Consider the following 22,152-nt stretch of genomic DNA (forward strand, 5'->3'; position numbering starts at 1 on the left):
CCTTAAAAAATCTGTGAGCAAATGGGATTCATATACAGAGAGATTACCTCCACTAGGAGGCATAAGAATACAGGCAAGAATAAAGAGGAATAGAGATATATACTATGCTAAAATAGGTAATGGTACAAGGAGTTAAGAGTGTTCACACCAAACGGACTCTATTGTCTTTGGGAGGCATGGTATCTGCTATGAGTGATGAAGGAAAGAGGGTTGAGAGAATGTAGAGGTAGCTGCCAGAGCCACAGATTAAATTTTCACTGTTTTATTCACCCAGCTATGCCATAACAATACTGCTAAAATAAAATACAAGAAATAAGTAGACAATCTTAGCAGGAGGGCTTAATGTGAAGAAAACTCCAAGAAATAGAAAACCAGCTTTCATAATAATCTTAAATATTGTCATGTGAATGGAAACAAATTATGAATACCTCAAAACACTTTCCTCAAATATGATTCCATTTATACAATTCCATGTACCACGTAAACTTAGAACTTCTGCGAAAAAAGTAAATTCCCTTTTTAAATGAAGTCTAAACTAGTCTAAGAAGATAATTCTTCACAATAAAGTAAATGAGAAGAAAACAATTGATTGGGCTGGCCATTTGGTTGTTGTAAAAGAAATTCAATCCTTAATCCAAATCACTTGTACATTGTTCTAGTTTTGATTGGGATTACCTAACTATAGAGTCTCGCTCTGTCACCTGGGTGAGAGTGCAATAGCATCATCATAGCTCACTGCAACCTCAAAATCCTGAGCTCTAGAGATCCTCCTGCCTCAGCCTCCTGAGCAGCTGGGACTCTAGGGGTGTGTCACCACACCCAGCTAATTTTTCTTTTCTTTTTCTTTTTTTTTTTTTGGTACAAATGTGGTTTCACTCATACTCGGATCTTGAACTCCTGGCCTCAAGTGATCCTCCTGCCTCAGCCTCCCAAAGTGCTAGGATTACAGGCATGAGCCACCGTGCCTAGCCAGGGTGACATATTTAAGAACAACTCTACTTTCTTTCTATAAATTATCACCCTCAACAAAACTGCTTGCAAGTTTTCCAAGAACTGACTACTTGTCTAGCATAACAAAAGAAGCAAATCCCACACAGTTCTATAGGCTCTGGATAATTAAACAAAAGCCTCTGTAGTTAACATAAACTCAATGAGGTTTTACATAAACTATGGAAACATATGTCTTTGCTATTAGTATATTTTACAAAATTTACAAAGCTGTGTAAACAAGAATTCCAAATAGCCTTCTGCCTGTCACCTCTAAGCCTACTTTGAAGGACCTTGGACATTCCATTCACTAGGAGAATAATGTGCTACATTGTAGGGCATAAAGATATCATAATGTTCAGCACTGCCATCAAGGAGTTTACGAGCTTGCTGTACAGAAAACAATGTACTAGAGATATGGTTAATTATAACATGTAAAATGATTAAATGCCCAAAAGAATTACCTGAGTTTTAGGCTCAGGAGTTTGAGAAAAGGGAAAAATCAAGACTACTGAAGTATTCAAGGAAAGTGAAAGATAAAATATCCACGTACTTCTTCCCATTGATACTACTTACCATCTTAGGGGTTTCTTTGTAATCTTTTCAGGGCATCTAGATTAGATATAATTTTTCTTTTGTTCCTTTCACTGTTCTAAAACTACTGTATTAGATGTGGACTGTTAAAACGTACCATATAAACTTAATAAAAGTCACATATTAATCAAATATATTTAAGAAGTCTATTTAAAAAAGCATAATTCACTTTTAAATATTTGATGGGAGTGGTGCTGGTATCTTTCTAGGAGAATCTGAGACTATCTCTTTTACATATTTAAAAAAGAAATATATATAATTAAGCTCTTCAAAAACCTAAAATCCAAAAATTAGATGGTATTTTTTTTATCATCTTCTAGACATTGCTAAGGACTGCCAAATAACACTGAAATGTGTTTTGACTAGCAGTGGTTTTAAAATGCAAAGTCATTATGAGTCTCTTCCCGTCAGTGTGTAACAGCAAAGAACATACAATTTCTCTAATGACTCCTTTTACAAAGAATGCTTTGAGTGGCTCAGGTAACTTACTAATTCACTGTTTCTAACCTTTTCTCCAAAATGTTACTCAAAAAAAAAAAAAAAGAAAGAAAGAAAGAAAAAAAGATAGTTAAGCATTTATGTGTCATGACTAAACCATCTTTCATAATTTCAACCAGTTCTTCATGTGACCAGATTAACCTTTAACCAACTTGTCCTTTTTCTAGTTTCCTAGGCCATTGTTCTAAATGTTTAAGTCCTTAAGTCATGACTGTATCCTCTTTCTTTTGTTTTTTTTTGAGACAGGGTCTGTCTACCAGGCTACAGTGCAGTGGTGTCATCATAGCTCACTGTAACCTGAAACTCCTGGGCTCAACCGATCTCCGTCCCTCCCCCTCCCAAGTAGCAGGGACTACAGGTGCACGTCACCACACCCAGCTAATTTTTCTATTTTTAGTAGAGATGGGGATCTTGCTCTTGCTCAGGCTGGTCTCAACTCTTGACCTCAAGTGATCCTCCTGCCTTGGCCTCCCAAAGTGCTAGGATTACAGACGTGAGCCACTGCACCTGGCCTGTATTCTCATTTTTAACATGAACCTTGCTCCCAATCTCTACATTTAAGCCTATTCCTATCTTAGAAGCCCTTCCCCTCAAATCCATATCCCTCTCTCTGCCCCTTCCACAATGAAACATCTTGAATAATCTACATTTACTTTGTCTACTTCTTACCTCCTAATTGCAATTCAGGCCACTCCAATCTGTCTTCCGCATTCACCACTCCATAGAGACTGCTCTCACTAAGGACATTAATGATGCCCAAGCTGATCAATTCAATGGATATGTTTTAGACCTTATCTATTCAATCTTCTTAGCAGTACTCAAGCCAATTTACTATTCCCACCTTGATTTCCATGACCACCACATTCTTCCGGTTTTTCTCTTACATCTCTGGCATCTCTTTTCACTCTCCAGTGCTGGCTTTTTCCTCTGCCAATTCCTTAAATGTGATTCTGGTAGTGTAAAATCTGTCCACAAATTCTCCTTTCAAAAGGTAGAGCCTAATCCCCCTCCTCATGCCTGAAATTCCCATCTCCAGGAGGCTAAGCAGAATTTAATGATTCATTTCTAATGAACAAAATAAGGTAGAAGTGATGGTCTGAGAGTCAGTCATAAAAGGCATTGCCCCTTCCTGCTTGCTTTCACTTGGATCACTCCCTCTGGGTAAATCCAGCTGTCCTATCATGAAGACACTCAAGTAGCCTGATGGAGTGCCTACCTGGTGAAGAACTGAAGCCACCTTCCAACAGCAGCAAGGAACTGAGGCTTTCTGCAACAGCCATGCATGTCATCCTGGAAGCTGACCCTCTAGCCCCAGTCAAGCCTTTCAGATGACTGCAAACCTGGCTAATGTATTGACTGTAATTTCATGAGACCCTAAGCCGGAACACACAAAGTTCTGACCCACAGAAATTATGATAACAAATGTTTGTTGTTTCGCATTGCTAAATTTTGGAGTAATTTGTCACAAAGCAATAGATAACTAAACCAATGGTGTTTTTCAGCACCCTATCCAAAGATCTCTATTCTTCTCACACACTCTCCATATATGAAAAACTAATTCTTATCTGCAGCCCAGATTTTTGTCCTAAGCTCCAGACTACAACATATCTTTATGTCAATTTCAACATGCCTCACCTTTTTCTTCCAATCTGTTCTTCCTATCTTCCCTGTTATCATTCATCCAGCTCAAATGGAAAACCTGGATATCATCACTCTTCTTCCTCTTTCACTCACATCCAATCAATAAGTCTGTAAAAACTGACCTCTCAGTAATCATAGTATTCTTTTAAAAAACTACACATTTCACCTGTACCTACTGATCAATTTTACCATCATAGAGACATCACATGCATCCTGATTTGATACATTCCACCTATGAAGTATTCTTGCCCAAAAGAAGAAAACCTGAATTTTATTAAGCTTTAAGCTCAAATCATCAATTGATAGAAAATACAGAGGACAGCTGGGCGTGGTGGCTCATACCTGTAATCCCAGTGACTCAGGAAGCTGAGGCAGGAGGATCACCTGAGCCCCGGAGTTTGAGGTTGCAGTGAGTTATGATGGCACCACTGCACGCCAGCCTGGACGACAGAGCAAGACCCTGTCTAGTAAGTGAGTCAATAAGTAAATAAATGAAAATACAGGACAGGGCACCATGGCATGTACCTGTAATCACAGCTAGTTGGGAAGTGAAGGTGGGAGGATCCCTTGAGCCCAAGAGTTTGAGACCAGCCTGAGCAACATAGTGAGACCCTGTCTCAAAAAATAATAAAAGTTTTAAAAATGAGAAAAAGAAAAGAAAAATATTGAATACAATAAAAGTTGATTTAAAGAAAAAAAAAAAAAGCACTGTACTCCAGCCTGGGCAACAGTGTGAGACCCTGTCTCTAAAAATGAAAAGAAACGAAAAACTTAGCCAGGCATGGTGGCTCACACCTCTAATCCTAACACTTTGGGAAGCCAAGGTAGGAGGACTTCATGGGAGAATCACTTGAGGCCAGGAGTTTGAGTGTGCAGTGAGCTATTATGATGCCACTGCACTCCAGCCCAGGCAACAGAGTTGAGACCCTGTTTCAAAAAAAGAAAGGAAAGAAATGAGGAAAGAAAAGAAAATACACAGGACAAGGGAACATGTTTAAACATATCAAAAAGATGTCTCCAACAAGATGGAGAATATGGAAAATTCTACAGAGTAAGTGACCTGGTTTCTTAAACAAATAAATGGCAAGAAAGAAAGAGGAATGGGAAACCTATATATTAAAAGGGACTCAAGACCCGGCACGGGGACTCACACCTATAATCCCAGCACTCCGGGAGGCCGAGGTGGGAGGATTGCTTGAGCTCAGGAGTTGGAGATCAGCCTGAGCAAGAGTGAGACCCTGTCTCTACTAAAAATAGAAAAATTTTCAGGCATTATGGCGCACACCTGTAGTCCCAGCTACTGGGGAGGCTGACATAGGAGGATCGCTTAACCCCAGGAGTTTGAAGTTGCAGTAAGCTATGATGATGCCACTGTACTCTAGCCCAGTCGACAGACTGAGACCATGTCTCAATCAATCAACCAATCAATAGGACTCAAGACTTTTATGTGCAGATAGTGTGTGGAATCCTCACTCAAACCAACTGGTGAGGAAGAGATGTGTAAGGCAATCATGGAAATTAAACAGACTAGATATCTGATATTAATAAATATTACCATTTAGCTGTAGTAATAGTATTTTGATAACATTTTTAAAAAGAGACAGACCTTAACTTTTAGTGATACATACTGAAATATTCACAAGTGAAATAATATGGTCTCTGAGATCTGCTTTAAAATAATCCAATGGAAGAAGGATTTGATATGAGTATTATTAAAACAAGATTGGCCATATATTGACAATTACACAAGCTAGATTATAGGAATTCATTTTACTATCTTCTTTACTTTTCATGTATGTTTAAAATTTTCTATAATAAAAGTTTTCTAAATAATAAAAATGTGCGTACAACACTGAAATGGCTCTCCATTGCCCTGGGATAAAAGTTCAATTCCTTAACATGGCTTGCCAAGAAAGCCTTTCAGTATCTGTCTCCCTAGCTTAGTTCTGCAGGTCATCTCTCACTACTACATACCTCACAAGCCAAGATCCAGGACTGACAAGCTCCTTACTCTTATTGCCTCCAAAAACATTTATTCCCTTTGTCTCAAGCGCTATTCCCTCTCTGCTCATATAGCTAAGCTCTACTCATCACTCAGGTCACAGCAAACTCCTTCTAGGAAACCTTCCCTAACACTCCAAGACTTAGTGAAGTAGCCCATCTATGTACTCCCAAACACACTGTGCTTCCCCATCACAGGCCTTACTTGCTATGTCCTTCAGCAGGCTATCAATACCATGAGAGCATGAATGATTTCCATCTTACTTGCCATTTTAACCCTACTTCCTAGCAAAGTGCCTGGCATACAGTCAGAACTCTACAAATATTTGATAAATTAACAAAAGGTACAAATTCCACTAACTTTCTAACCTTTCAACTACTCACATATCTATACCTCCCCCCAATTTTTCCTCCTTCTCAACTCCCTTTGTGATCATTAACCATATAAGTGGTTGGTTGCTCACACAGTATTTCCAAATTTATATCCTTAGCCATCCCTGGGTATCTCATCTAATAATAAAAATTCAACTAACAAACTCTATGCTATAATCCAACAGATATGCATTTCCTACCATGCCTGACCCATGGCTCCAAATGCCTTCTGGATGCAATCTCCTATTATCTCCCACACACATCTTTACACTAGAGCTACTCAGAAATTCCCAATATCCTCTTAATGTACCTTACGTTCTCAAGCTTCCCAATTTGAGTATATCCTTTCCCACTGCCTAAAATGTCCGTCTTCTCTTCTACCTTTATTCTTTAAGTCTCAGCCCAAATGCCTCTCTGGCCTTTTCCTGACAATGTTCCCACAACAGCCTATTCTTTTTTCTATTTCAGAATTTGTCATATTGTTTTGAAATGTTTACGTATCTGCTCTGCTAAACTGTGAGTTTCTTCATGGAGGAAATTCTCTCTCCTCCATGCTCACACTCCCAGCACGTGCAGTACAATGGCTATTACAAAGTCAGTCCTAAATAAGTGCTTGCTGAATGCACTACAGTATATTAAGTTTCGAATAATTAAGAGACAGAGCTGGAGCTGAAAAAACTGCCTAAATCTACTTTCCTAAAGGAGGTAATCAGTTTCTCTGGTCCTGTATTGGGCAAAATAAAAATACAGCAAGCTCTTTTTCAAAAACTAAAGATTCACAGATTATGAAAACAAAAGAAACAAAAGAAAAGGATAAAGTAAAAAGACCATTTCATCCCCAGAGGCCAAATTCGGTGAAGATGCAGGCTGAGGTAAGGCTTGAGTATATTCAGTTCACAGCAATTCCAAAGATTCTAGCCCAATCTCCAACTATCTCAGTATGAATTCTCAGTACAGGCCATTATAAAGCAAGGCCAATCTAGTTTAGTTCAGGGTTCTCAGCGCCATCCTACAACAGACCTACACCCACACAGCAAGACTAGAGGCCAAGTGATTTTGGAAACAAGGAATATAGTGACTTGCTATTTACTGCTGTACAACTAATGCAGATATTCTTCCTGGAAGACACTGCTTCATGTATTCACACAGATGCAAATCATTAATATGTACCCTCAAATATGTACCTTCAGAATCCTCATGTACTGGAACAATGTCCAGGTATACCAAATTCATCGCCAATACTCAATGTATCTCTTACTTTCACTTTAAGTGAATATGTATATCCTTTTCCCATCTTTACTGGACCTCCTCTAAGATTGGGTAGTATCATTTTATTTTCGCAAGATGGTACAACATTTCTCTGTTGTTTCTCTGCAAGCAAATACTTCAACATCAAACTACTAGAAAAGAAAAAACCTTCTAAACAGCCATTAGTGAGAAATATGATACCTCCTTCCTCTTGCAAGGATAATGTTTTACATAATCTAATCTCAGAAAGAAAAAGAAGAAGTAGTAAGGTGGGGGGAAAAAAGAAGGACCTGAAAAACCTGTATTTAGCCAGTAAGACAAGGAGAAATTTGTCCAAGTATTCAAAAACTAAAAGGGCAATGAGGAAGAAAAAGAATACTCTAAAGAAAGGAACACAGGAAAAAGGAAGATGCTGTGTCTGGGGCAGGAGTTCCCAAGAACCCCAGCCTGGGGCCTCTCCAGGATGGCCCTCGATTCAGGCCCACACAAATTTGGGATTTGTAGAGTAACTTAATTACACAGTGCCACTCATTGCAATTACTCCATTTTGAACAGGTTGGAAAGTTTCCATGGTATTTTCTGATTATCACATCTACTGAAACCCAGTATTATTCTTTGCTTATCTGAGCCATGGATTTCATAACTCCAGAGTTTTCAGGATATAATATTCAGTTGGCTGTCTTTGGTGTCCACCTAAACATAATCTTGAACAATGTGTTTAAGACTTATTAAAGTTTGGTCTTTTACCCTTTAAAACTTATGTAGAGAAAGGAAGTTGATAGTTAAAGGATGGTAAAAGTAATACTTCTACTCCGGCAGGCTTGCCTTTACTAACTCACAGCTTGCACTTTTCTCCCTGTAATGAAAGTGAAGTTTAGTGGGCAAAGTCAGAAAGCCAAGAATTTGCAATCTTGATTCCACCACTTACTGTTAGCTATGCAATCAAGCAAATTACTTAACAGCCTGGAGCCTCAGATTCCAAAACTTTAAATGGGGATATTAAATGGGAATAATGAATACCTACCTTAAAGAGTTATTGAGAGTGAAATGAATCAAGGGACGCGCTAGACTAGAATGTAAGCTCCAGAGAAGAGGAACAGTCAATGACTTTATCACCGTTTATTCTTGCTGTCATGGAAATGCACATAGCAGGAGGTCAATAATATTTTTTAAGTGAACGAATAAATATTTGTGTCCCCATTCCTCTCATCAACATTAACCTTTCTTCCACAATTTTATTTTTTGTCTTCTATTATTTTCTAAAGCCTTCAGTACATTCTATTTTGTCCTTTCATTTTAAGTAGGTTCCTCCCTCTCATTGGCTATTATTAACTATATACCATTCAGAAAAAGTACTTTTGGAAGTAATTTCTCTAATACCACCCACCTTCCATATCTAACGCGATGGGGGCGGAAGGAATAATCAGAACATAAGATTCAGAGCAATTCATCTCTTTCCCCACGACCACTGATTCGTGTTAACAGTGAAACCCTGAACTCAGCCCTCCCCCAAATATAACTTTCAGGGGACACTGCACTGTCCCTTATCTCTTCGCTAACAAAAGACTCGTGTACGGGAAAGTTAAGGCGTTGGTTACGCTCATCTCCCGCTGAACAGAGGAGTGCGTCGCTTAAATGAGACACTCAACCTGGACAGACAGAAGGAATTTCACACCCGCTAGTGTTGCCCGAGGGCCGGTCACCTTTGCATATACCCAGGCTCGTCAGGGCACTGCTCCGGGGAAGCAGAGCTCTTTGGTCCTTGAAGGGAACCTAAGGGGTGCGGCCGTTTACAGCGTGTGAGGGGACAGTGTAAAGTCCATGACAACGTGGGGACAGGGCATGAACCGCACTACCAGACCCTTTAAAACATAACAACGACCACCCTTGCTCACTCACAACTACGCCAGACCCCACCACAGCTTAACGCCGGACCCTAAAAAAGAAACGTGGCTCGCCCCAGCCAATAAATCAGGCAGCCAGTACCTGCTCATTGGCGGCGCCCACATCTCCTTCACCCTCATTGGCTATGCGGGACGCAAAGCCCTCCCCAGCAAGGGAACCCTCTCGTACGGCGGCACCCCCAGCCTGGCAACCTCAACTCGGCTCCCCGAAACCCCGGCCCCCCACCTCCACCCAGGGAGCGCGGCCCCCGAGGCGCTCGGAGCGTTGCCCTCCGAGGACTCACCGTGTAGTAGGAGAGCAGCCCTGCGTTGTAGTCCAGCACGAACCAACGATACTGCCAGCCCTTCATCACGTTAGTCCATTTGCTCAGCGGCCCTTCCATGATGGACGCCATCTTGGGAGCCGCCAATGACAACAAACGGCCTGACGTCACTCGCCTATATGGCATTCAGCGTTCGGGGGCGGGGCCGGGGCGGGGCCGGGGCGGGGCCAACGCCCTCTCCTGGACCAACTCGCCGACACACGCCCCCAGCGACCACAGTCAAACACACTTGCTTTGGGCGCCGTTGCTGTGTAGGACTCCGCGCCAGGGATGCGAGAATGCTATTAAGGTTATTTATTAACGTAAATAATTTTACTGGTCGCGATGATACCCTACACTTCCAAAAGATTTCACATCTGATAGTCACTTATGCATTCATTTCACAAACCATTTATTTAATAAGTATTTGCTGTTTTGTGCTAGGCACGCCAGGCTTTGGGGATTCGGCAGAGCCTTCACGGGAGGAGGGGAACAGGCAATAAAATAAATGGTAAATAATATGGTATCTTAAAAATTGGTAAGAACTATGGAGAAAAAATAAGCAACGAAAGAGGTAGAGCCTTGGGACTACTGTTTTAAATTCCCAAACAGGGAAGGCCTGAATGAGAAAGTAACTTATAGGCAAAGACCTGAAGAAAATGGAGAGAACCTGGGGGAAGAGCCTTCCAAGGGGAAGGAATAGCAAGTGCAAACACCAGATGTTAGGAGTGAGTCTGGCATAGTGAAGGAACAGCAAGGAGGTCACTTTGAGTGGAGCAGTGAGCCAGGGAGAAAGTGGTAGGAGACAAAGTCAGAGAAGGGCAATCATTTACAGCCTACAAGGGCAATTTTAGTATTTATTGACCACCTGCTATATCTAGGCACTATTCAAGGTCCTGGGAATACAACAGTGAATGAGCCAGACAGGTACCTTGCTCTGTAAGGGCTTAAATTCTGTGATGAAAGCAAACATTAAACAAACAAACAAGAAAAATATCCAATACTGATAAACATCTTACAGACAAGATAATAAATTGATGTCCTAGGAAGCCAACAGGTGGCTTCTTTAAATTGGATAGTCAATGTGGGCCTCTCAGGTGGTAGTATTTAAATTGAGATGTGGGCCAGGTGCGGTGACTCAAGCCTGTAATCTTAGCACTCTGGGAGGCCAAGGCAGGAGGATTGCTTGAGGTCAGGAGTTCGAGACCAGCCTGAGCAAGAACGAGACCCCCCCCACCACCCCCCCCATCTCTACTAAAAGTAGAAAGAAATTAGCTGTACAACTAAAAATATGTAGAAAATATTAGCCAGGCATGGTGTCACATGCCTGTAGTCCCAGCTACTCGGGAGACTGAGCCAGGAGGATCACTTGAGCCCAGGAGTTTGAGGTTGCTGTGAGCTAGGCTGATGCCACAGCACTCACTCTAGCCCGGGCAACAGAGCGAGACTCTGTCTCAAAAAAAAAAAAAACAATGTGGACTCTGGTGCCTAGTTTTAATCTCTGGAGATCCATCACTTAGTAGCTATATGACTTTAGGTGAGTTTTCTGACGTCTCTGTGCCCTGGTTGCCCCATCCTTAAAATGTGAATAAAAATAGTAGCTGCCTCCAAAGGTTGTTTTTAGGATTAAATAAGCTCATACAGGTAAAAAGTTTAGAACAATGCCTGGTAGATAGTAAGCATTCAATAAATATTAGTTCTTAGAATTTTCCCAAAGAAATGTGGTATGAAGAAAGAGGATAAGGTTTGAAAGAATCATTTCAAAGAGTGAGAAAGCAATAGAAGTGGAATAGCATTGCTGGGCAGTGTTGCATGCCCATTTAAGATTTATGGGCTAGGGCCAGGCGTGGTGGCTCACACCTATAATCCTAGCACCCTGGGCAGCTGAGGTGGAAGAATACCCTAGGGTCAGGAGTTTGAGACCAGCCTGAGACCCCATCTCTACTAAAAATAGAAAAAAATAGCTAAGCGTGGTGGCACGAGACTGCAGTCCCAGCTACTTGGGAGGCTGAGGCAGGAGGATCGCTTGAGCCCAGGAGTTTGAAGTTGCAGTGAGCTTGATGATGCCACTGCACTCTAGCCTGAGAGACAGAGCAAGACCCTGTCTCAAAAAAAAAAAAAAAAAAAAAAGATTTGCTGTGGCATTAGCCTAGCTCACAGGTAGATGACAGCAACAAAGCAGAATAGCAGGTGGTAAAGCAAAATAGCAGGTGATAAAGCAGAATGGCAAGAACTTAAAGGGGCTAAAAATTTTTAAAGGAGGAGGGAGGAAAAATGGGTTGAAAGCAAAACAGGGATGCATTTAGTCCTTGCCACATCCTGTGGAATAGGTAACACCTCATTTAACTAATGAAACAACTGAAGCCAAGAGACTTTCTCAAGTTCACAGAGTCACTAAATAACAATTCTATCATTCATCACAGAGTGTCTAGCCCAGTGTCTGCCCCTCCTGTGTGCCAGGCACTGGGCTAGATACTGGTATTATGTGGAAGAGTGAGATCCCTCCCCTAAACAGGAGGAGTTCTACTACAGAAGAGCAACATATAAACAGACAATGACAAGACAGTGTGATAAGTGCTTTATATTTCTGCCTCTAATCTAGTGCTCTTTCCACTGATAAATAAACATTTAGTTAGTACCCCCTCCCAATGTAAGATATTTTGGGAGATGCTGGGAGGGACACATGTTTATTGTTTTCTCTCCTACTTCAAATGTAATTTCCATGAGAATAGAGATTTTGTATGTCTTATTTACAGCTATATGTACAGCAACCAAAGTACCTGAAATCCTCCTCCCTCAGCCTCCCGAGTAGCTGGGAGTAAAGGCACATGCCACCATGCCAGGCTAATTTTCTCTATTTTCAGTAGAGATGGGGTCTTTGCTCTTGCTCAGGCTGGTCTTGAACTCCTGAACTGAATGGACCCTCCCGCCTCAGCCTCCCAGAGTGCTAGGATTACAGGTGTGAGCCACCATGCCTGGCCATGTAGATTACAATTTCACAAAGTTTGCTGAGAATAATAAGGCAGATATGCAGCATCTTCAAGAAAGCCAAAGATTAAGAGACAGTTCCTATCTGGAAGCTAACCAGGGAACGAAATATGAATGCAACTGAGTGTAAGACAAAGCCATTCTCTCTCCTTTTGGATTTATTTTCCTCATTGATTACACCATTTTTTGTGTATCTACCCTGTGCCAGGAACTGTGCCAAGAGTATTATATACCTCGTCACATTTAATCATCACAATAACCCTATGAGTGTATTAGTCTCCACATTTTACATATGGAAACTGAGGTTTAGAGAAATGAACCAACTCACTTAGATAGTATTTATTGGCAAGCATCTGAGTCTATATAAACACATTTGTGCCTTTTCATTATGCTACATGGCCTCCTAAAAGATACTACACACTTCTCATAGAAACTTGATGTTCCACACACATTAATTAACAGAAAGCCTCATGTTGCTGCTCTCTTTTGGGATAAACAAAGTGTGGGGATCTTGAAAAATTATGATTCAGACTAAAAGATTTACATAGTGTTAATTACTACTCCTCCATTAGCTTCTTAAGAGGAGGAACCAGGCCTTATTCAACTTCGGAGCCTTACAAACCAGCTCAGTGGCTGGCACACAGAAGGTACATAATAATTATTGTTTGACCTTAATTATGTGTTCCATTGAAACTGACCTAAAAGTTTCAAGGACTGTGCTAAGCACCATCACCAACATTTTCTCCTATATTTCCCATAATAATCCTTTAATATTTGTATTATTATACCCATTCTACAGATGAGCACACTGGGACACAGTTATTCAGTGGCTTTCCCAAGGTCACACAACTGGTAAACAGCAGAACCTAAATTAAAATCTAGGTCTTTTCAACCCCAGATCCATTTCAGCCAGCTGCAAGCTATATTTGCAGTATCCATGTGTAAATAAAAGTCTTGGACATGACAAAGGCAGTATCATCAACTTCTAAATCAGTTTTAACTTTCATCAGGGTCACCGGGCATCAGCATGCTCTACTTTGCTTCAAATGTCAAAACCCAGGTCATCAGAGAGAGCCGGGAGCAAGTGCAGTTCCCCACACCTAAGACCATGTCCAATGCCACAGCACTTTGCTTTCTACACAAAGTGTCAAACTACATGCTTTAGATCATGAGCTAAAATTAAACGTAGTGGAGACAAATAGGCTCTTGTTCCCACATTCTTCAGTGAGTGGCATCGCGTGGAATGAGGTGGCAGCTGAAGCATAACAGAAAAAGAGGATTAGACTTAGTGCCAAAAGGTAGACACAATGTTAACCATTAAACATCACAAACTCATCAAGGACAGGAATTGGGACTACTTCATCCTGCCATTTAGAATATCAATAAATGTTAAATTAAAGACATGATTTTAAAAAGATCATTCTGGCAGCAAAATGGAGGAGGGACAAGACAAGACAAGACAGAGAGACTTTTACAAAGCAAGCAAGTAATAGAGACTCTAAGCTTGGACAATGACAGCAGGGAGGGAGAATGGGGAAGATGTTGCACTGTGTGTTTACTGAAAAACATTTTGGAGATAAGATTTAAAACTCACTAAGCAATGGAATTAAATGAGGAGGGAGTAAGGGGAGTCGCACATAATGTCAAGGTTTCTAACTTGTGTAACTGAATAATCACTTAAGTAGCCAAGTGTTGTTTTGTTTTGTTTTAAAAAGAACAAAAAATGGCTTGTATTTCTGAATATGAAGGTTGTTTGCTTTATACAGCTGTTTAGAAATGTGAATTTTTTTTAGTTTCTAGCAAAAATGGGTTTCAACTTTTCCACAGGTGGAATGTGGGTGCAAATTACTTAATTGCATTCTGTTGTTGCTAGTTTGCTGCCTTTTCTTCCTAAACTTCCCACTAACTGCTTTTTGTTATTGCTATTATTGTTGTAATGTTTCTTAATTGGTATCTGTTGGGCATCAAATAAAACGTTTCCAGAATGCTGCTTTCTTAAGGTAAAACATAAACTTACAAAAACTTGACTGTCTTCCCTGAGGAAACAGAAAATTATGCTTAAGTTTGGGGAAAGCAAAAATAGGACATGACCTATTTTTCCCACAAACAGCAAGTCCGGGTTCTTTCCCACCCTTTATCTACAGAGCAAAAACGTGAAACAAATTTAGAAAAATATGCCTATGATTTTGAGACCAAAGGGAGCTGAGGAAGGGAGAGAAAGTATTTTAGGAGATCTAGGCTTTGTCAATGTTCTGAGGAGAGAAAAGAAGAATGAACTCATCTTTTTTTGTTTTCTTGAGACAGAGTTTTACTCTGTCACCCTGGGTAGAGTGCAGTGGCATCATCATAGCTCACTGCAACCTCAAACTCCTTGGCTCGAGCTATCCTTCCTCAGCCTCCCGAGTAGCTGGGACTACAGGCACGTGCCACCACAGCCGGCTAATTTTTTCTATTTTTGGTAGAGACAAGGTCTCACTCTTGCTCAGGCTGCTCTTGAACTCCTGACCTCAAGCCATCCTCCCACCTCGGCCCCCCAGAGTACTAGGATTACAGGCCTGAGCCACCAAGCCCACCCTGAATTCACCTTTTGCCTGCTCGTTCCAACATACCCTTGGTGACCCACATCCCAGTTGCCCTGGGCTTTAAATGTTTCACAAATATTCTCCTCCCTCAGGTGGAATTGACAGTCCATTCATTTGTTCCCCACCTGTACCCTGAACAAACTTCTAACAGAATCTGGGACACCTTATTGCATCCACTCCTTCAGAGTCTGAATCCCCCTCCTTTGACTTGGGTTCTTTGAGGACTCAGTCATATCTGCTTCGTCAAGTTCAGCAGTGTCTCACATAGACAGTACAGGACAGTGGAAGCAGCAGGCATTCTGCCTGGCAACAGCACACAATTCAAATAAAAGGGTAAAGGGAGGCTAGGAAAGCTGATTTGCTAAAAACACAATTTTTATTTACACTTTGTATTTATTTGGCTTGGTTTAGAGGACCTAATAGAGATTGGGGGCTAAATTTCCCAAGCTATCCTCAATAAATGATAATCGGCCAGGCACGGTGGCTCAAGTCTGTAATCCTAGTACTCTGGGAGGCCGAGGTGGGAGGATGGCTTGAGGTCAGGAGTTCGAGAGCAGCCTGAGAAAGAGTAAGACCCCATCTCTACTAAAAATAGAAAAATTAGCCAGGTGTGGTGGCATTCTCCTGTAGTCCCAGCTCCTTGGGAAGCTGAGGCAGGAGGATCGCTTGAGCCCAGGAGTTTGAGGTCACTGTGAGTTAGGCTGACGCCACAGCACTCTAGCTTGGGCGACAGAACAAGACTCTGTCTCAAAAAAAAAAAAAAAAAAAGATAGTTAAGGAAAAGTAGCTTCTCTAAACTATAATTTCCTTGAGGTCAGTGACTTAGGCACCTCTCCACCCACAATGTAAAACACTGCCTGACATCATGCTGAATGTTTGTGAAACTGATCTGAGTTGAGCATCTTGCCTTTTCTCATGTTATTCCCTCTTCCTGCAACGTCCTTCCCCTCTTTCTCTGCCTAGGGAACCACTTACTAATTGTTCAAGTCCCAATTCAAATGTCAGTGCCTCTTTGAGGGAGTCTGTGGACACCCACACCTGTGCATACACCTATATGGAATTAATCTTACCTTTACTATGTTCCAAAGCAAATTCCACAATCCTCTAACATGGATAGCAATTATCCCACTATATCCTAAGTTCATCTACAATGTATTATAACAAGAGTATGAGACATTGGCCGGGCTCGGTGACTCACGCCTGTAATCCTAGCACTCTGGGAGGCCGAGGCAGGCGGATTGTTTGAGCTCAGGAGTTCGAGATCAGCCTGAGCAAGAGCGAGACCCTGTCTCTACTAAAAATAGAAAGAAATTAGCTGGACAACTAAAAATATATATAGAAAAATTAGCCGGGCATGGTGGCACATGCCTGTAGTCCCAGCTACTCGGGAGGCTGAGGCAGAAGGATTGTTTGAGCCCAGGAGTTTGAGGTTGCTGTGAGTTTGACATCACAGCACTCTAGCCCAGGCAACTGAGCGAGACTCTGTCTCAAAAAAAAAAAAAAAGAATATGAGACATTGTCAGATATGTAGGTTTTAAAAGGGCAGCTGTATCCACTGTAACCAGGATGATGCCATGCTGAAGTCAGGAAGATCAGAGGTGTGAGAGATGAAGAGGCCTGGATGAAAGCAGGAACAGGGAATGGAAAGGAAGAGGATGGAGAGGAGAAATATTAAGCAGTTAGGAAAAGGGAAGAATCAAGTGAACACCAAATTTCCAGGTTGGAACACAAGAAAAGGAGTGGACTTAAGGGGACACTGTGTCAATGGAAAAGAAGACAAACTCTGTAAAATAATTCAAGGAGGTTTATGTTGAGCCAAATTTGAGGACCATGGGCTGGAGCCATGCCCAAGAAGCCTTGAGCAAGTGGACTTGCTGCGGCTGGGCTATAGTTTGGTTTTATACATTTTAGGGCGACAGGGATTACAGGTAAAGTCATAAATCAATACATGAAAGGCATATGGTGGTTTGGCTCAAAAAGGTGGGACATCTCAAAGTGGGGGCTTGCAGGTCATAGGTGGGTTTAGGGATTAAGGCAGGACATCTCAAAGAGGGGGCTTAGAAGTCAGAGGTAGATTTAAGGATTCTTTAGTTGACAATTGGCTGAAAGAGTTAGGCTTTGTCCAAAGACCAGGAATCAGAGGAAAAGAATGCTTGAGTTAAGATAAGGTCTTCTATCCTTCATGTGATGCTACACCAGAATCAGGTCAGGAAGTAAACCACATCATAAAAACCTGTTTACTGAGATTTTATCATTTGTAGGTGTGACTCACCAGGCCCCCTTAGAAAGGAATTTTTCTGGGAAAGAAAAAGATCAGAGTTCAGCCCTCAACCGATAAATGTAATGTTAAATTTGAAGTATATGGCCCATCCAGATTAAGGACAGGTGTTCAGTTTCTTTCTTTCTTCTCTTTCTTTTCTTTTCTTTTTTTTTTTTTTTTTTTGTGGAGACAGAGTCTTGTTCTGTCACCCCAGGTAGAGTGCAGTGGCATCACCATAGCTCACTACAACCTCAAACTCCTGGGCTCAGGTGATCCTCCTGCCTCAACCTCTAGAGTAGCTGGGACTACAGGTGAGTGCCACCAAGCCCAGCTAATTTTTTCTGTTTTTTGTAGAGATGGGGTCTCACTCTTGCTCAGGCTGGTCTTGAGATCCTCCTACCTTGGCCTCTGAGAGTGCTAGGATTATGGGCGTGAGCCACTGCGACTGACCTGGCACATCCAGATTGAAACTGATGTTTAGCAGGTGAGTGGATACACTAATTTGAAGCTCAAGAAAGAAACCAGAGCTAGAATTATAAATTTGAGAGTATTAATACACAGGTGGTAGCTGAAGGCATAGGAAGCATTGAGATATCCCAGGGAATGTGGATAGAGTGTATGTATGGTTCAGAATGGAACCCTAGAGGACAACATTTAAAGAAGGTGAAAAAGAAGAGAGGCCAGGAAAGAAGATAAAAAATGAACAATTAGAATGGAGAAGGAATGAGAGGGGTTTGGGGAAGCCAAGGTTGAGGGAAAACACTTCAAGGTCAAATGCAAGAAATTAAGAGGCCTCCTCCTCAGTGAACTCTATTTCTATGTGAATTAGGTCATCAACAGATAGGCAGCAGGAAAGTGCGGGGGAGGAAGGGTTTATAGATTTGTCTATGGGAGGTGTAGATTTAGATAGTGAACTTTAAGAAGCTGATGAAGAGTGAAAGGCAAGAGGGAGGGCCCCTGTGAAATGAGAAAGGATTTAGAAGTAGCAAAAAGGGCCAAACTGAGTTTAAAGACAAAAACTACTGATAGTACTGGCTTATCTGATTGTGGGATTTTTTCCCCTCAGCAATTCTCAGCAACCTGACTGTAGGAACAGAGGAGGCGCACAGTTGAAGTTACCCAAAGTTAGGGGGATTTCTAGGGTGGGTGTGGCAAAAAGACTGGGAAGTTGAGAGTATTGATTGAGCTGATAGATCTAGGCTGATTATGGCAGAAAGAATAGAGTAGGAGAAAGGAGTCAAGAGACTGGATTGGATCTCCTGTGAGGTTAAAGAGATTTAATGAGAGTAAGAGAGCTGGAAGAATAGCAGGTTGTAATTAGAGAGAGGAAAAGTTTCAGATTTTGGAGGTGAAACAGTTACAGGTGATAGAAGGTGAGGGTGTAGCCTTGGGAGTAGAAAGCTGAAGGGGGGATGTAGATTACAAGAGGTCAGGAAGTCAAAGGATTGTGAGGGCACCATGCTGAATAATTCATTTACATAGAAGTTGAAATTACCTGGATGATGGCAGGGGTTGGGGTTGAGAGGGGAGCTGTGAGACAGGAGCCACAACCCCAGTAAAGGAAGTTGCCAAATGACAACAATGACAAAAGGAGAATCCCTTATGTTCTCAAATTTTCCTGGGGGCCTAAGCAGAAGACTAAAGAAGCTAGGTTGAGTTTTGTAAGTTATTTGAGTTTTATAAATTATTTGTGGACATCCATTACCTAAGGTTTCCCTTCTCATGAATAGCAAGGATATTGCCCAGTTGATGGTCTCCCCTTATATGACCAGCATGTCCCCAGGTGCAGCAGCAAAACAGCATCAAGAACTTCTAGGGGCCAGGCCCGGTGGCTCACATCTATAATCCCAGCACTCTGGGAGGCTGAGACAGGAGGATCACTTGAGGTCAGGAGTTCAAGACCAGCCTGAGCAAGAGCGAGACCCATCTCTACTAAAAATAGAAAAAGTAGCTCGGCACAGTGGTGTGCACCTGTAGTGCCAGCTACTCGGGAGGCTGAGGCTGAGGCAGGGGAATTGCTTGAGCCCAGGAGTTTGAGGTTGCGGTGAACTACAATGATGTCACTGCACTCTAGCCTGGGAAACAGCAAGACCCTGTCTCAAAAAGAACTTTTAGGAATTTATCATTAAGGAAGTAATCTGAGATTTATGTGCAAGGATGTTGTGTAATAGTGAAACCCTGGAAATAACCTAAAAGTCCAACAACAGAGAAAAGTTAAATAAATTATAATGGATGCATATGATGGGCTGATGTACAGCCATTAAAAATTATGTTTAAGATTAATGATAAATAAAAATTATGCAAATTTGAATATATATCAATAGATATAAAGTGGTTAAAAATCATATGTATAGTATGATTCCAATTTATTAAAAATGTAAACATCTACCTAGAAGACTATAAGAATATACTACAGAGAAACATCTGTAGTGAATTTGTGAGATTGATTTTATTTTTTTCCTTTATACTTCTTTCATGTTTTCCAAATTTTCTACAAGTAACAGACATTGTATTTGTAAAAGAAAATAATGCCATTTTGTGAAGGAATAAGAAAAGACTATGATAAAAAATACCATCCGGTAATTATGCCAGCTTTGAATTTACCAGGCATTTGCCATTTATAATCATATCCCTGCCTCCTTAAGGAGCTGAAATAAACAACCATTATAGTTCAGTGATATCCTGTCAGATCACATTAGCCTTTTGTCCCACTCAGGAGTCCTGCAGAATTCTGGTGCCTTCTTTCTCATTCTGTACCCATCTAGGTACTCACAACTTAAAGACAAATCACCACAGCCACTAATATGCATTGTACTCATTCACTCTTTTCTTCAAGGAAGTAGCCTTCACTGAGCAGCAATCTATGTCAAGCCCTGAACTAGGTGCTGAGGATACAGACATCAGTCACGCGTGGCTCCTGTCCTCAAGGATGTCAGAGTCTGTCCGGAAACACAATGTGTTGCCACACAAGTCTTGTTTTCTTACTTATATGGCTAGCTACCAAAAGCGGGTACTTTATCTTATGCTTATTTATAATTAGGTGAAATCATACATTTGAAAATGGTTTGAGGCCAGGAGAGGTGGCTCACACCTGTAATCCTAGCACCCTGGGAGGCTGAGGCAGGAGGATTGCTTGAGACTAGGAGTTCAAGATTACAGTGAGCTGTGATGGTGCCACTTCACTCTAGCCTGGGCAACAGAGAGACCCTGTTTCCAAAATAAATAAATAAATAAAAGATATCATGTTTGAGCTGAGCTTACTGACATGAAACCTTTGCTTTCTTATTCAGGGAGGAGAAACTAACACTTGTGGAGTAGCTACTAGGAATAGGCACTCTTTCTGGGGCTCCCAGAATGAAGAGGAGAAAAATATTCCAGGCAAAGAAAACGGCATAGGCAAAGGCACAAAGGCTTGAGATTAAGTATTGTGTATCTGGGAAGCAGCATGTTCTGCTGGATGTGGTGGGACAAGAGGAACACATGAACTCATGGTAGGAGTTGAGGCTGAAACCGAGACCTGGGCAGGGTTGGATAATTGTTTGAAAAGTTCTTTTCCTCCCAGTAGCTAGTGTTTGGAGTTTAAATGTCCAGCTAGCCCTGCAGAACCAGACACACTATCTTTAGACAGAAAGAGGTTCTCACCGATCCACAGGGTTTCAATCCTTAAGTGGAAGCATATCAATTACAAAGATCTAACCTCCTATCTAATTCCCAGGACTATGCAGTGATTTCCAAAACATGGGCCTTAGTGCATAATTTATGCACTCACTTTGTAGCTTTGTAATTAAATCTGCAGAGGATTTGGAGATACATGGCAATACTAGTATAGCTCTCTGCATATATACATACACCATACCGGAGTGTAAAATTAATGTTTTTGAATACTCCCCTTTCCTACCTATATAGCTAATGGTAGATTGTGTTATGGCTGCAATTAACTGGGATAGATTCATTTAGTAAATAAGAAATTAAAAAGCCTGTGAACTGATCAATCCACACAATCCTTTCTGATCTGAATTCCTGTTATATTGAGGTCTGTATCATACACTCCAACTTTCTGATATCTATTATGTATGACCTTAATTGTTCCCCAGAAGGTCTGGTGAAATAAATCTGATATTTATCAAGTGTTTACTGTATCCTGACACTGTGTGGGTAATTTCACATTCATCTTATTGAGTGCTTATTCTGTGCTCTGGGTACACAGTAGAGAACAAATCAGACTTGGTTTCTGACCTTACACAGCTCCTAAATACCTCAAGAAATATTTATAACAACCTTTCAAAACTGATATTTTAAAGGGAGGGAAATGAGAACTAGCTGAGGTCAGTAATTGGCCCCAAAGCAAACTTATCCATTAGGCACAGTAGGCACAGTACTTAGGGCCCCCGATACAGGAGCCCAAGAAAGTGTTTTAACTTTAATTTCTTTTAAAGCCAGAATAAAAAATGAACATAATAACAATGAATATACAACAGTGAATCCAGGCTGCATTGTATTTGTTTTCTATGCCAATGCAGTTGCAAATATATCTTTAAATACTTTTTTAATGAAGGAAGGGGCCCATGAAGGCAAAAAGGCCTAGGACCCATATCATAATATGGCCCTGATTAGTCCAAGACCACATAGTTGGTAGGGGACAGAACAAGTCAGGCAAGCCTTGTAAGCCTGACATCCCTTTCAATGAAACACATCTAGAAGATGGAAACTGCTTTTACTTCTCTCCTACTGCCTGGTTCATAGGGTTAGCTCAATAAATACTGAGTTAAACTGCA

At 41.2% G+C, this 22,152-nt stretch overlaps 1 protein-coding gene across 2 annotated transcripts in view; it reads right to left on the reverse strand.

Annotated features, from left to right (window-relative positions):
* The window catches only part of OSBPL9 (oxysterol binding protein like 9), a 161,409-nt gene extending 151,718 nt beyond the window's left edge, over positions 1–9,691 (reverse strand). Inside the window, exon 1 of one of the 2 annotated variants that reach the window (XM_045548041.1) lies at positions 9,530–9,691. In XM_045548041.1, coding sequence (XP_045403997.1) covers positions 9,530–9,640 — 111 coding nt within the window. In that variant the 5' untranslated portion in view covers positions 9,641–9,691. The remainder of the gene's footprint in view (positions 1–9,529) is intronic. The other variant, XM_045548042.1, reaches the window with a different exon arrangement.
* Between the last annotated feature and the right edge of the window lie 12,461 nt (positions 9,692–22,152).

This window comes from Lemur catta, chromosome 3 (assembly GCF_020740605.2).
Source record: "Lemur catta isolate mLemCat1 chromosome 3, mLemCat1.pri, whole genome shotgun sequence".
Taxonomy (NCBI): domain Eukaryota; kingdom Metazoa; phylum Chordata; class Mammalia; order Primates; family Lemuridae; genus Lemur; species Lemur catta.